This window comes from Chenopodium album, chromosome 20 (assembly GCF_948465745.1).
Source record: "Chenopodium album chromosome 20, dcCheAlbu1.1, whole genome shotgun sequence".
NCBI lineage: Eukaryota > Viridiplantae > Streptophyta > Magnoliopsida > Caryophyllales > Amaranthaceae > Chenopodium > Chenopodium album.
In genome coordinates, this window is record NC_137853.1 from 18,379,102 (window position 1) to 18,394,093 (window position 14,992).

Genomic DNA, 14,992 nt, shown 5'->3' on the forward strand with positions numbered 1-14,992 from the left:
AGGAAGACTACGCTACTCCCACTAGACTTCTTGTATACACAAGGTTCTTCTTCACTTTTGAGAAAATCAAACCTTTTGATTACTTCATCAAAACAAAGATTCCAACTCATGGATGCCTGCTTCAATCCATAAATAGATTTCTCAAGCTTGCATACCTTTCTAGGATTTTCTGGATCTTCAAAACCCTCAGGTTGTGTCATGCACACTTCCTCCGTCAAGAACCCATTCAAGAAGGCGGTTTTGACATCCATCTGTCAAATTTCGTAATCGAAAAATGCAACAATTGCTAGAAGAATCCGAATGGACTTAAGCATTGCTAATTTGGAAATGGTTTCATCATAGTCAATACCATGAATCTGTCTGAACCCTTTTGCAACCATTCTTGCTTTATGGATGTAGGCTTTTCCATCCTTGTCTGTTATAATCTTGTAGACCCATTTGCAACCAATGGGTTTTTCCCCATTAGGCAAGTCTACTAGGGTCCACACTTTATTTTCAGACATTGATTCCATTTCGGATTTCATGGCCTCAAGCCATTTATCTGAGTTGGGGCTTACCAAAGCTTGCTTGTAGGTTATGGGTTCCTCATTCTCTAATAGGAAGATTTCAGAATCCTCAGTTAACAGAACCTCAACAAACTGTTTATTTCTGATTCTGATAGACCTATGTGGGGTAGGAGCAACAGTAGAAATTTTCTCTCCAACTCTTTTGAAGATTTTCGCATGAATTAGATTCAAGTGGGACGATAGGAGTCTTGCTAGTGGAATTAGCTTGCTCCGACGCATGATTAATCGTCTCATGCGCCCTCGCCTCTGACGTGGTGTTATCCACATCCATTTGTTGCTCGTCTCAAATTTCTTCGAGAACCACTTTACTCCCACTTGGCTTTCTAAAGAGAAATTCCTTTTCTAGAAAGACACCATCGCGAGCAACAAACACTTTGTTATCTTTGCAATTGTAGAAGTAATACCCTTTTGTTTCTTTGGGGTAACCCACAAAGAAACATTTGTCTGATTTAGGGTGTAGTTTATCGCCTTGTAAACGTTTTACATAGGCTTCACATCCCCAAATCTTGAGATAAGACAACTTTGGAACTTTTCCAGTCCATAACTCATATGGTGTCTTCTCAACTGCTTTGGACGGGCTTCTGTTTAGTAATCTAGCAGCTGCTTCTAATGCATATCCCCAAAATGCTATGTGAAGATCAGTAAAGCTCATCATGGACCGAACCATATCTAGTAGAGTCCTGTTTTTCCTTTCTGACACACCATTTAACTGAGGTGTTCCTGGAGGGGTTAATTGTGAAAGTATTCCACAATTAATCAGATGTTCATCAAACTCTTGGGTTAAATATTCACCACCACAATCAGATCGCAATGCTTTAATCGTTTTCCCAAGTTGAATAAAATAGGATCACATTTTATAAGTGCAACAGTTAAAAAACATGAAAGAAAAAGGCAAAATAATAATAATTGACACCAAATTTGGGAAGTTCTGCAATTATTGACACTGATTTATATCACTTGCTGAATTGACACCAACTTGTTATAAAATTTACAAAATTAACATAAATGATACTGAACAACTAATTTTACATTACTTTCAACCCTAATACAAGTATAAAATCCTTTATAACAATCATTTACTTCCAAAAGTTCTTATTGTGTTGGAAAAATAAGATTATATAGAGGATATAGGAAATTTTGTCAAGAACTATCAATTAAAGCGCGTGTTTTGAAAATAACTACCTATTAAATTTTTTTTTTAAAAGAACTACCACAAAGTTGTAAAAAGTTTAAGTAGCATTACCACTCTAATAATTCCAACTAGAATATTTGGCATGTAGGTTCCACTTTTTACATTTACCTCATAAAATCATCATCTAAATTGACTAAATTACCCTTCATAAAGGTAAAAAGTGATTAAAAAATGAGACTCACATACCAAAGATTCTAGTCAAAATTGTTAGAGTGGTAGTGCTACTTAAACTTTTTACAACTTTATGGTAGTTCTTTTAAAAAACTTTTTTAACAGGTAGTTGTTTTCAAGACACATGATTTAATTGGTAATTATTGACAAAATTTCCTTATATAGATTACAAATGCAGTGTAATATTGAATGTTTAGTGCCTTTGATGTCAATTTTATTTTTTTTGGGCAAATTGGTGTCAATTTAACAAGTAATACAAGTTTGTGTCAAAATTTAGAACATACTCTTAAATTGGTGGCAACTGGTGTCATTGAGTGTAATTTTGCCAAAAAGGTTTGCAAAACCAAATAAAGCCATAAACTACTCCATAGTTTTTCTATTTTAAAAAGTTTCCCCTGCCTCCATGTGATCAGCTCACTGTCAGGGAATAAAATTGACTGTTACAGTCGAAAAAAGCAGCCAAAAAACTAATTTCATCAGTTTTCCCTATTAATTTCTACATTTTCAATTGAATTTCTAGAACAAAATTCCCAAAATCTCTCATTTCTCCAGTAACGAGATTCAAGTATAGGTTTCTAGATTGTGGGAGAACCCAGATTATTTGGGGATGATGGATTTTGAAATCTAGGGCATTTTTTTTTTCCTTTTGGGTGAAGTATTGGGGAGTGAAAGATAGTCTGGGTGACGAGATGAAGGATGTGGTTGGAAGTCCAGGTACAAAGACTGGATTAATGTTAAGAATTGGGCAATGTGGATTTGCTGCTGCTTCCATTGCTTTTATGGTTTGTGCTGCTGGATTTGCTTCCTACACTGCTTTCTGGTATACTTAATTTTCACTTTATGTTAATTTAGTACTATATTATTGTTCTTGTTTTTATTGTTTCGTTTTTTGTCATTTTTTAATGAATCTTAATCTTAGGGTTTACTTTAACTTGATGTTTATTGCTGGGTTAAGTTAGTTTGTTATTTGAGAAATTTGTTTGATTTTACAAGTTATGTTTGCATTGTGGAAAGTAGTTTTTGTTTGTAATTTGACGGGTGGGTTATGCCTACTAAACGGAGGTATATTATTGGTTGTGCTGTGTTAATGAAGTGTTGGAAATTTTTGTACGGGAGTGATTTTTTTAAAACTGTGTTAAGACCTGTAATGCCATTGTTTTGTGCTTACCGCGGAGGTTGTGTTGTAGTGGAGGGAAATATTCCGGGGATATGTTTCTTTTCGTTTCTAAACGAATGGTGAAAGTGAAGTTTATGAAATAATGTAGATGGTCCAGGCACCAGAGAATTCTCTTAGCAAATATGGACTAAAGAAAATTCTTAATGGAAAGAGAGGAGTAAAACATTGCAGCGTATTGGGCAGCAAGAAACATTAAAACAGCTTCATAGCTCTAAGTATCATCATTTACTATTTTACTCGACTTCGCAGCTAGTTACATGCGATGGTTGTAGCGACGCCTTAGAGCTTGCATTTTAATGCATATGGGTTAAAGGCACCAATTCTTGTCTCCCATGTTTCTTGCTCCACCACATCAATTTCTGTCTCCTCATATGTCTCCTCATATTTCACTGATATGTAAGGAATCAATATTTGGGAGAAGGGTATGTTAGTCATAGTGTATTAGTAGTAGGGGTGTACATACTGGAAGTGCGGGTACCCGGATATGCGGGTAGTGAAATAGGCGGCTCATTACCCGACCCGATAAAACCGGGTACCTGCTCATCGGGTACCCGTTTTTACCGGGTCAGGTCTTGGGGTACCCGTTTTTCTTTTTTAATTTATATTCAAGCTTTAATACTATCAAATTGTGATATAAAAACACAGCGAGAACATATATGGCTACAAATCCATCATTTACTATTACAGTAGTAAATCTGTCCATGGATTTCTTACTTTACATAATTGCAAAAAAACTTATTTCTCACTTTTATCTTACGATTCTTACCCCTATCAAACTAATTTCAACAACTAATATCGAAACCTAATTTGAGTGGATTGAAAAACACATAAGTAATTAAAGTACTAAATTAATTAATAATTATATATAAAAAAAAAAAAAAAAACCAAGCAAGCAACATTTTCACCTTTACCAAAGAGATAATGTTCGTATGAGAGAAGTGTGTACAGTGGAGATCGAGCTTGTAGGCGGTGAAATAGAGGTAGGCGGTGAGATAGAGGTAGGCGGAGTGGTCGATATCAAGCTTGTGGTCGTGCGCGTGGAGTGGTCTGCTATGGAATGGTGGTTTGTGGTGGAGACGTGGAGTGGTCGTGGTTGCGGGTGGAGTGGTGTGGTAATGTGGTCGTGGTTGCGGGTGGAGTGGTGTGGTAATGTGGCAGTAGATCTTAGTATTTGTGAGTTCAAGTTCTCTCAACTGCTCAAGGAAAAGAGAGAGAGAGAGAAGAGAGAGAGGAGATTAAAGAGCGGCTAAAGCAATATGTAACCCACTACCCTAACATGTTTCCAGTATAAAGCAAAAAAAAAGAAAAAAAAAACCAAACGGGTATTTAACATTTTAATGGGTATCCGGGTACTCAAAGTGCGACTCATTACCCAACCCGAAAACTAGACTCTTTCCCAACTTGCAAAAATGGGAAAAATTAAAAAATTACCCGTCGGGTAGTTTGCGGGTCTTCAAGTTGTAGTAACTTGGGGGATAAGCTAAAGGTTTGTCAGGAGGGATTTTCTCTAAACATGTCTCACTAGGAGGAAAGAGGGGATGATGGAATTTAGTGGTTTGTCATTGGGAGAAACTGAGGCTCTCGAAAGCTCATATTAGGAGAGAATCCACCTCTCGAAAGTGGAATTATCGCATGATTTACTGTAATTCTCATCTTTATACTATAATCAGAATTTTTCTTCTTATTTTCTGCCATTGTTAGTGCTGTAAGCCACCAGTTCCTAGCATGATCTTGCCCCAATCTTCCTGTAAGTTCTTGTTTATTCCTATCGCGGAGCTTTAAGGTTGCCACCTTTGTTCTTAACTTTTACTTATGGCTTTCCATTTATATCTACTCTCCAATTAAAATTTTGTAGTATCACTTTTTATCATTAGTTTAATTTAATCACTGTAAAATATATGATTATGTAACTATATATTTAACATGGTTTAAGCTGTTTATAATTTTAAATAATGAATCCATACTCTATAAATTAGATTACTCATAATATCAACAGTAGCACATTTGAAAACACTTCAGAGGCATTAGATAAGCAGAGTGAATGAATGAAGTACCAAACCGAAATTTGAAAATTTCCTTGGCTTTGTGTGGGTTCATAGTTTCATTCTGTCAAAATATGTATGCCCTAAGTCTACTTTTATGGTCGGATGCTGTTGGTCAACTTCTTCCTTTTGCCTTTTGAATTTCAATTGGTAGGTACTTTGGCAGCTCCATATGACATGAAAGTATTGGTCCTGCTGTATATTGTACTATCGTTTCCTGTGATAAGGAACTAGTTCCAGCAACAGAATCTCCAATCTTTTGAGGTTCTTCTATGTTATCTGATACTTTAATCTTTTGGGGTTTCGGGGAAGACCCATGTGGGGCACCTTTTGGGTGTGGGATGCGCGTTTAACTTCTGTATTCATCTCGTTCCTTATTTACTTGGGTGCGCTGTGTTTTCAAAAGCTTCCTGTAGAATTGGCTCCTATATCTGGTACATCAATACATGTTCCTATGCTCATTCCAATCTTGTCTAACTTTGCTAACTAATTTAAAAAAATTCTTGGTCATTATGCGGCATGATTTTTTTAAGGGGTCATACAACCGGACTATATCCAATCCCTCCAACGGGAAGAAAAAGAGGATGTTTTGTTAATTGGAACAAGAAAGTGTTTATAGCCGTAACGATATAAACAAGAATACTCATCCAAGCCACAGGATCATGTACATAGAGAATACGAGAATTTCCACCTTGTTGAAAATCTAGTGGTGCTACCCAAAGACTTAAATGAATAGCCATCGCTGTTAAGTAGTTCTGGGGTAAATCATTCAAAACCTTAGTTCTGAAATAAATGATAAATTGTTCATATGCCAGTTACAGTAATGTAGAAATGCCACTGCTCGTCATCTTTGCCAGCTATGTCTAATGATTTTTGTTGTTTTCTCCATAAAATTGCGCATACGGTATAGATTGATAGTTTACCACTCTGAACGTTTTACATCTTAATATCACATACCTAAGTGATTTGGTGGGAAAGGGACCTACAAAGTGCCTTGCTTATTTGTGGAAGGGGAAGGGGTGAATTTGGTAAACCTCACTATGTCATTTGTATAATGTGGACATATTAATTAATTTGTGTTCCTTGCATTCTACCCCGAGTACAATTTATCCCATATTATCTCTTTTTTCGTTACTCTTGATTAATCAATCAATCAATCAAAGTCTTAGTCCCATAAGTGGGGTCGGCTACATGAACCCAAAATGACTATTCTGTATAGTCATCCACAAAAATCTTTCCCTTCCATCCCTTGCGAACAAATGCCCCATTCTCATCCAAATCCATATACTTCATATCCTTCCCAACTCCTTCCAAAAAAGTTATTTTCAATATCCCTTTCCCTTATTTAATCCCTCCATGGTCCTACTCTTCCACTTTTCGTACTTACATGTCCGAACCAACGCATACGATGTTCCCTTAATTTGTCTGCTATGCCTACGACACAAAACTTTCTTGTGAATAACTCATTTCTGATTCTATCTCTTAGAGTGTTCCTACACAATCATCTTAACATGTACATTTTTGTAACGTCCATCTTTTATTGTTCTCCTTCTAAGAAGCCATTCTGCACCATAATTCAACATTGGTCTTATATGCCTTATGCAGTCTTGTAGAATTTCCCCTAAACTGTAAAGGAATGCTTTAGTCACATAACACTCCCGTGACCGCTATCCATTTAAGCCCACCCACTTAATCCCGTGGGCCACGTCTTGATCAATGCCACCATTTTTCTTGATGATCGACCCAACATATGTAAAAATTCACTCATGGTCACTCCAAGCTGACTACATCATCACTTGTCCCATTGTGTGTACCAAAGCGGCATACCAAATACCCAATTTTACTCGAACTTAAATTAAACCCTCTAATTTTCCAACCTTTGCCTCGATTGCTCCAATTTGGCATTAACTCCATCTTTAGTTTCATTTACCGAAACGATATCATCCGTAAACAACATACACCATCTTTAATGTGGCTGCAGAATCTAATGCAACTACCTCATCTCCACCACCATGGGGCATAAATTCCCATTGGTACTACATAATAAAACTTGATCTTAAGAGGTATTTATCCCATCATACAATACTTGTACTGTAAATTCCCATCTTAAGCCTCTGACCATATACTGCATTTCATTATTCTGCCTACTATAGTGCATGATTGACTCTTGGTAAACAATTTTTTTTTTTTTTGGGTAACAATTGTCACACTTTCGATTGTTTTGGTGTACAAGTCATAGTTCTACTTCGTTATCTTGACTCAAATTCTAGAATTTGTTTGCCGCATGTAATTAATAAGTTAGGCAAAATTCAAGCATATTGAAACAAATCAAAAATTGCAAAAGTTAAAACAAATTTAGCAAAACCGACCAGTCGGCACCATTCATTAATAAAACACTGAATTCTCAACACGTAGGCTGGAAATGCAAACGGCCCAAGGCCAAAGAAAACTTGGCTAACATTGTTGCTCTTTTACTTCCCCTCCTCTCCAGAAACGACCCTCCTCTCTTGTTACTGATACCTCAGGTCCCAAGTGCCATACTCTATCCCCGATGCAGCTCCCAGTGAATCCTCATTCTCTTCAATGACGCGGTCTTACTCAGCATGGAGAGTGGCCTTGAAGTTTGTCTGCACCTGGGCCATCTCGTTCTTCGGTTGACGTGAGATCAGCGTTCTCCTTGTCAACACCCGAGCATTTTTTAGGGCACCCTTGAAGTCAGTAGCCTTCTTGTTGGCCCCTTGCATGTGTCATCAGCTTAGCCTTAGTCTCGAGATCATCTATTGTGTTTTGATATTGGGCAATGTCTGCGGAATCTATTGCCGCCTGTTTAGCCCTTTTTACCTCAACCTGGTTTCGGCATATGGCTTCTTAGCCCATCAACTCTCAACGGCGCCTGCATAAAGCAAATGGTGCGTCAGAAACGGGATTAAAAACACAAGAGATTGAGAAGAGTTATAGTACCTCATACAATAGGGAGAGAATGCGTTCAACATTGAACGTTTGGATCCCAGGGAGAGCCTCCTTATCCTCCTTAGGGATGGCCTTCAACATGGCCTTGGACTTGGAGTACTACTTCTGCACCATAAGGAAGATTGGGTGAATGAGCTATATAGGCAACTTATAAGTTAACGGCCGCATGACGATCCTAGTGTGATTTCGAAAGGGCTAGTCATACCTTCAAGAATCTGCAGGCTACATGATTCGAAAACTCGGCCGTTACGTTGCGAATCGGCCGAGATATAACGGATTTTGAAGTTGTCGTTACGATATTTACCGATTCAGCACGTTGTATTACAATAGTACGTGATTTCGGCCGGTACGGCTGTTTTGAACTGAAATTCGGCCGCATCGAACATCACCTGCAAAAATTTGAAGAAAAACACCTTAGCTCTATAAAAATTATCTGACGTGGTTCTGAATCCTCCATAAAATAGAGCACTTTTTTTGAATTATAAAAGTTTATTTTTGAATAAAATGGGGTAAAGTTGGTGATAACTGGTTATAAGATACAAGACATTTCTTTTGAAGTTGACCGGACCCCACCCATTCTCTTTCCTTTTTCTATTTCTATTATCTCACATCCCACATGACCCCTTACTTCTCTTTCCCTTTTTCAATTTCTATTATCTCACTTCCGTTTCTGCGATCGCGACTGATACCGCATTTTCGAATCAAGGCAGGCTATCATCACCCACAATTGCTGCAGAACTGTGTGCAACTTTGGATGGCTCTCCACCATTCGTTACCTCTTGGGAACCGGCTTCTTCCCTAGGTTTATTCCTAAACCAAAGCCCTGATGCTCTTCCCCACGATGCACATGCGGCCCTTCCCAAGCGGAAGTTTAGGAGTGTCTCACGACACCTTCTGAGCTTGGTGAAGGACCTAGGAGCTCCTTTGTCTCCATCCTGAAAAGTGAGTTAGGTATTGAGTATACAGTCGTCTCCATGAGTAAACAAATCTAAATATTCAAATAGGGAGGGGCAGACGGTTTATACCTTGGCCTTGGCCTTTATCCGGTCTCTTTTTGCTTCCGCATCATCTTTGCGGATTTGAGCTGCGGACCATCTTGGTGTCTTGTCATCTGGGAGCATACTCATAGCGGCCTTTTAGTGTAGCTAATGCAATATAATTGAAGCAATGAAGAAATATAGACAACATAATAATTGTCGGATGCATGTTAGACCTACTCTATCAGGCCGCAAGCGAATAAGAACACCTCATGTTTGGGTATCTAATTCTTGGGTGAACTTATTACTTCGTCGGTTGAGAGGGTATCAGTTGTAAGCTCAAAGAGCCCCGACTCTTTGATTTTTTCATAGTCCTCATCCAGTATCGTAGGGAATTTGCATTTTTGACCCACAAGGTCAAGCTTTTTTATTGTATCGACGGGGCTCATAGTTCTCCTGCCGTTTGGGGGCAGAAACTAGATAGAACCGGTTTTTCCAGGCATCCCACTTAGACGGCTTGTCTAAGGTTACTTGATATTTGGAGTATGTGGTTAAGGTATACCACACCCTCCAGCTTGGTTACGGCTAAGGTAGTGCATGTGGGCAAAGGCCTCCTAGCCCCAGAATGTTGACCCAAGAGTTTGGGGACAACTGCCACACGCCTAAGTTATATCCCTGTAGGAAGCTTTCACTGCGTCATGAAGGGGGAACCGGAAGCCAGCCAAGAACGTCGCTTCATAGCAACCGAAGTACTCATTGGCGTTTGGCTCTTTCCAAGCTGTTGTGCCTAGCCTTCCCCAAGGGGCCGCTTAAAATCACTAAGGCCTCTAATCATACTCTTTTAAGAGGATGCCCTTCATTATTCCATTTCTTCCTCTATTTTGCCTCACTATCCTCGAGTGGCGGCCTCTTCACCGCCTCTATTTACGGGCTCCTTCTCTTGAGAGCTAGGGGCTAAGGTAGCCTGTCGCATCACTTGGTGTGCTTGGCGTACTTGGAGGGAAGTCCTCTTCTTGGTCAACCGACATGTCTTCCTCCACAACCGGCGTGCCTCTATTTCCAATGTACCGTCTCTCTGCAGCCGTCTTCGGGTATGACACAGAGACGGTCGGATTTAGAGATGTACAAGGTTGTTCCCTACACCCTGAGTCGACACCCCAAGTCCTAGACTCAGCTGTACTAGATTACCGGCTGAATGATGACCTAGGCTGTGTCGTGTGTGTTGGTGTTGAGTACATTTATTGAATGTAAATGCACAAACGGGAAAAATAAGAAAGAGCTGTGGTAGAGATGGTACAAGTTTCTGAAAAAGAGTGACAAGCGTTGACCGGCTATATAGGCGTGTAGAAATCGAACAACTGTTTTTAAAAGAAACACTTTCTCTCTCTTATGACTTTTTGGAAATGTCCAAAAAGGAAGGGTAAAAACTCAATATATAGAGGGGTAAATTTAGGGGCAACCTTATAATTTCCCAGAAGGTGAACAGTTAATACTGATTCACCAATACTGATTCACCAATAACTGAATGACAAGTGATGCCACGTGGCACGTCACATCACATCTTTGAGGGGTAAATGTTTTGGGTAAAATTACTCATGAGTCATGACAAGTGGCCCTATTCAAAGGCGACATGTGTCACCTTAGGAAAGGTTCCAAGTGGACCAATCCCCCTTTGACACATGTCCTTCCAATTCATGTGGGAAAAAGACGACCTTTGTGGCCCAAATCCCGAGAAAGCCGCATAGCGGCGCATCCCATCAGTCCTAGGTGTCCGTAACCTAGGAGGGGCACAAATCCCGATGATCATATAAAAAGGGAGATTCCACCCCATTTCTGGGGCATGTTCAATTAATACAACATACCTGAATTCTCTCACATCAGAGAAGACAACAGATTTCAGACTTAGGGATGTAACTCTCCGGAGGGACCAGAAAAACTCCGAAACAAGATTGACCTCCTTTTACCTCTGCCCTAAGAAGGATACTTATAGTGGTACGTGGAAGGGCAATGATGGGCCCTAATAGCCTAATAGTGTATTTGTCTTATATGGACCTTTTGAGGCCTTTGGTGCCCTTTGGACCTGAGATGGCTTGACAGTGCTCCACTTTTACTCCCATCTATAGATTCTGCCTCAATGCCTACTTAGGATTCTAAGGAATTTAAATTTTTCCGTGTTACATAAAGGATTTCCCTTACACTTGAAAGTATTTAGCTAGTTTCTCTGCCTTTGTCATCCTTGCTGTTTGTTGTTTACTCAATTCATGGCGTCATGGAGTAGTAGTATAGGAGCAAATTCAAAGGGCAGGTTTCCCCCCTTGAAGAAAGAGCTTAGAAATTGAAGCTCTCTTAAGCCCATCTTTAGAGTCATTCCCATGCAGAGGTAGCCAGCCAGTCAACCCAAATTATCACTAAGATAGAATGATCACAAGTCCAGGCACAAGCAAACTGATTGTGATAGTAAAATGGAGACAAAAAGCTAATATTCATATAAATTCTGTTTTGTAGTCTTAAAATAGGGATAAAGGGAGTAGATGTCTAGATCAGGTAGCTGTTGTTGATTTGACATTATCATTTTTTTTTTTTTTGGTGTTTCACCCGGTTCACCCTTTAGGCTGCAGCATTTGGTGGAATTTCTTTCCTTGTTGAGAGGTTGCATTCTCTTTTAGTTTCTTTCATTTACTATCAACTTTTGTGTCAGAAATTTTCAACCACAAAAATAGCCCTAATAGTGTACTGCTTTACTTGATCTTTACACATTTTATATGTAGACTTTTTGATGTATGGGATAGAAATATACTGCAGTGCAAGGGCTTCATGTAAACTAGAGGCATATAATAGCTCTTTAGATTAAATGTTTGACCAGCCGAAGTTATGAGCTATTAGCTTGTGTAGTAGACATCTTCATGCATCTTCCATCTGCCTTGTTTGCTGGTTTAATTGTGCTTAGTTTTCAGTTGGAGCTGGAAACTCCAATTACTACTATATTTATTTTGTTTATTTTTATTATTTTGTGAATCGTGCCTAATAGGATGCGTTGTTTTCCTTCTCTTTAATTTGTGCAGCTTTGGATAGTTTTGCTTTGAATCATTCTAATCGAAATCTTTTGGTTTAGCTATTTGATTGCATCTATGGGGCTTCAAGTGCTATGGAGCTTTGGACTTGCTTGTCTGGATGTCTATGCCCTGAAGATAAAGAGGGACCTTCAGAGCCCTGTCTTAGTGAGCCTATTTGTTGTTGGCGACTGGGTATGTAATCAGTAAACTTTACTTATTTATTTTTTACATTATGTGCCTTTACCATGCTTAGTCTAGGCATTTGTGTACTTTATATTTGAGAGGCCATTTTCGTTTTTTTGGGGACCTGCTGGAGGCTTGTGTGCATCTGAATATTGTGTTATGATTATATAGGATACCGACAGCATTAGTGTTTCTTGGGAACTTTATTTCATATAAACACAATTTTTTAGCCACGGTGAGATATATGTACTGAAGAGCATAATCTGGTACCAATGGGGGAAAGGAAGCAACAACATTATGTATATTGGTGATACTAGCTGGCATCAATGAGGATTTTCAATAATGCTATTTGTGGCAATAAGAGATAATGATACGATTACAAACATGGTGAACTTTCAAGATTTACTAATTATGCATAAGGAAAGCTTGTCCCTAAACATTGATGCAAGCCTAGCCAGCATGCACACTTTCTTGGATATCAAAGCAAAGCTACGGTTTGTTTAGTAGCTTTTCTTGGTATTTAGATTATTTCTTTGATTAGTTTACTTAGATTTCGCTCACAAGTTTTTACCTTTCACTTGAAAGGGTTTTTCTTGGTAAGCATTAGGATTCTTTAAAGTTATTTTAGTTAAGTTGTTAGGATATTTTTTCAGTTAGTATAACTGATTTTAGGCATGTGGATTTAATCAAGGAAGGTTGTTAGAGTTGCTAAAACCGTGTAGCTTAGTTTTCAAGCTAAACTAGTAATTCTACTTGCAACAGAATTCTAGGACGGATAGAATTTGATCTATGATTGAATTAGGGATTTGTCCTAATCTTTATAGGATAAATAATCTTATTAATAGAGCTATGCACACATGAAAAAATTCAGATTATGAAATACAAAAAATAAAAGTTAAACACTTTCTTTAATTGATTGCGATCAATTGCTGTTTTAGTTTGTTTTAGTTAAAACATTCATTTAGAGCTAGTTAATTAGGCGGATTCTTAGTTAATTACTCTTGGTTTGGTTTAATTCTTGGTGAATTTCCTGTATAGAATTAGGCTTAAAACACTTATCCTTGTGCTTGTTGATTTTCGGATCAATAATCACATCAGATAATGTTGCTGAAATAAGGGCATTAAGTATCTAAGCAGGTAGTATTTAAAAATGGGAGTTTTTCATGGCAGTCAAAAGATTCCGTTATTTGAATTGGAAGGAGTATTTACAGTTTTGCCTCAAATACCTGTGTCGGACCCTCGAGGACATCCCTTAGACACTTCATCTTAGCTCAAAAATCATAGAATTTTTTCAAAAAATAGACGAGTCGTAGGCTTTTAATTTTGGTTTACCAAAAACAAATACAGGCTTTATTTGTTGTTTTTAATACCAGTAGAAAAATAATTTAAAGGCTCGCATCTAGTGGGTTGTGGTCTGCTTAAATTGTGAGTGCCAAAGGTTAATTTTTGTGGTTCTTACTGATATTTTATTTTTAATTTTATTTTTATTTTATTTTTTTTAAATTTTTATTATTTATATTTATATATATATTTTTTTTTATGATTTGTGTATCTGTTTCTACTTTCCTGTGACTTCATTAAACCTTCACTTGACTTATGATTGAGAAAAAGTATGTTTGTTAGTGGTTAAAAAGTTGGCATAAACTTCATATTAGCAAGTTTAAATTAAGTGATTTAACCAGTTATCCTTTGGCTGGGAGCTGGTCGTATCATCTCTGAGCTCATATACTACCTACGTTTCTTTTCAATTGCAACAAAGGAATTTTTTGTCTCACAAATAATACCCCTTTGTTGCAATTAATAAGAAATGGAGGTAGTCATTGTATTTGGCCTTAGGCTCTGTAATTTTATTCACTATGACTTATTAAGTAGAAATTTGATACCAGGTAACAGCTACTTTATCACTCGCTGCCGCATGCTCATCAGCTGGAATTGTGGTTTTGTATTCCAATGATCTTAGCCTCTGCAGGTCAGAACATCTGCCGTGTTCCAAGTACCAGTTGTCTGTCACGTTTGCCTTCATCACCTGGTTTCTTATTGCCTTGTCTTCATATCTGATGTTATGGATTTTGGCTTCTGTTTGAAATCTAAATTGACCATTTGACAACAGCTTGTGACATGAGTCCAATTCTCTTCTTTATAATGTGTAAATGTGCCCCTTTTTTCACTCTTATTTTTATCCTTATCCTCCAGTGTATGCTTCTGAGTTTTGATACCTTATTAAGGTGATATTATAAGCATTGATTTGAAATGACAAAAAATATTTCCGATGCTTTCATTAGACAGATCTCTGCTGTCTTATTGTTGTTAGTGATTTACCTTACTGCATATTAAGATTCTGTAAATGACTGCTTCTGCACTTTTTTTGTTTGGCATTCATGCATAATTCGGTTCCTGGCTATGTTTGCAGTTGTTAATAGTAAGCATACTCATGCTTAAAATGTTGGATTCAGATTGTATTTTCTTATGTACAGAGCGCAAAGTTATCTGCTGGATTTTTGTTGTGCGATAGCTTTTAAATAAAGCTTAGTTTTAATAAAACTAGTCATTTACATTTATGCATACATGTGCTGATGTGCATCTAAGTATGAATACTGATATAAATTAGCGTTTGAAAATACTATATTCTTTATAATTCAAGTTGACAAATTTTTGGCAATA

General features: G+C 37.8%; 1 protein-coding gene across 1 annotated transcript; it reads left to right on the top strand.

Moving 5' to 3' along the window:
• Positions 1-2,316: 2,316 nt before the first annotated feature.
• Positions 2,317-14,614, top strand: LOC145598511 (CASP-like protein 5B2). The gene is made up of 3 exons (XM_081654876.1): positions 2,317-2,749; positions 12,208-12,340; positions 14,218-14,614. The coding sequence occupies exons 1-3, from the start codon at positions 2,619-2,621 to the stop codon at positions 14,413-14,415; spliced, it is 462 nt and encodes a 153-aa protein (XP_081511002.1). The 5' UTR covers positions 2,317-2,618; the 3' UTR covers positions 14,416-14,614.
• The last annotated feature ends 378 nt before the right edge of the window (positions 14,615-14,992 follow it).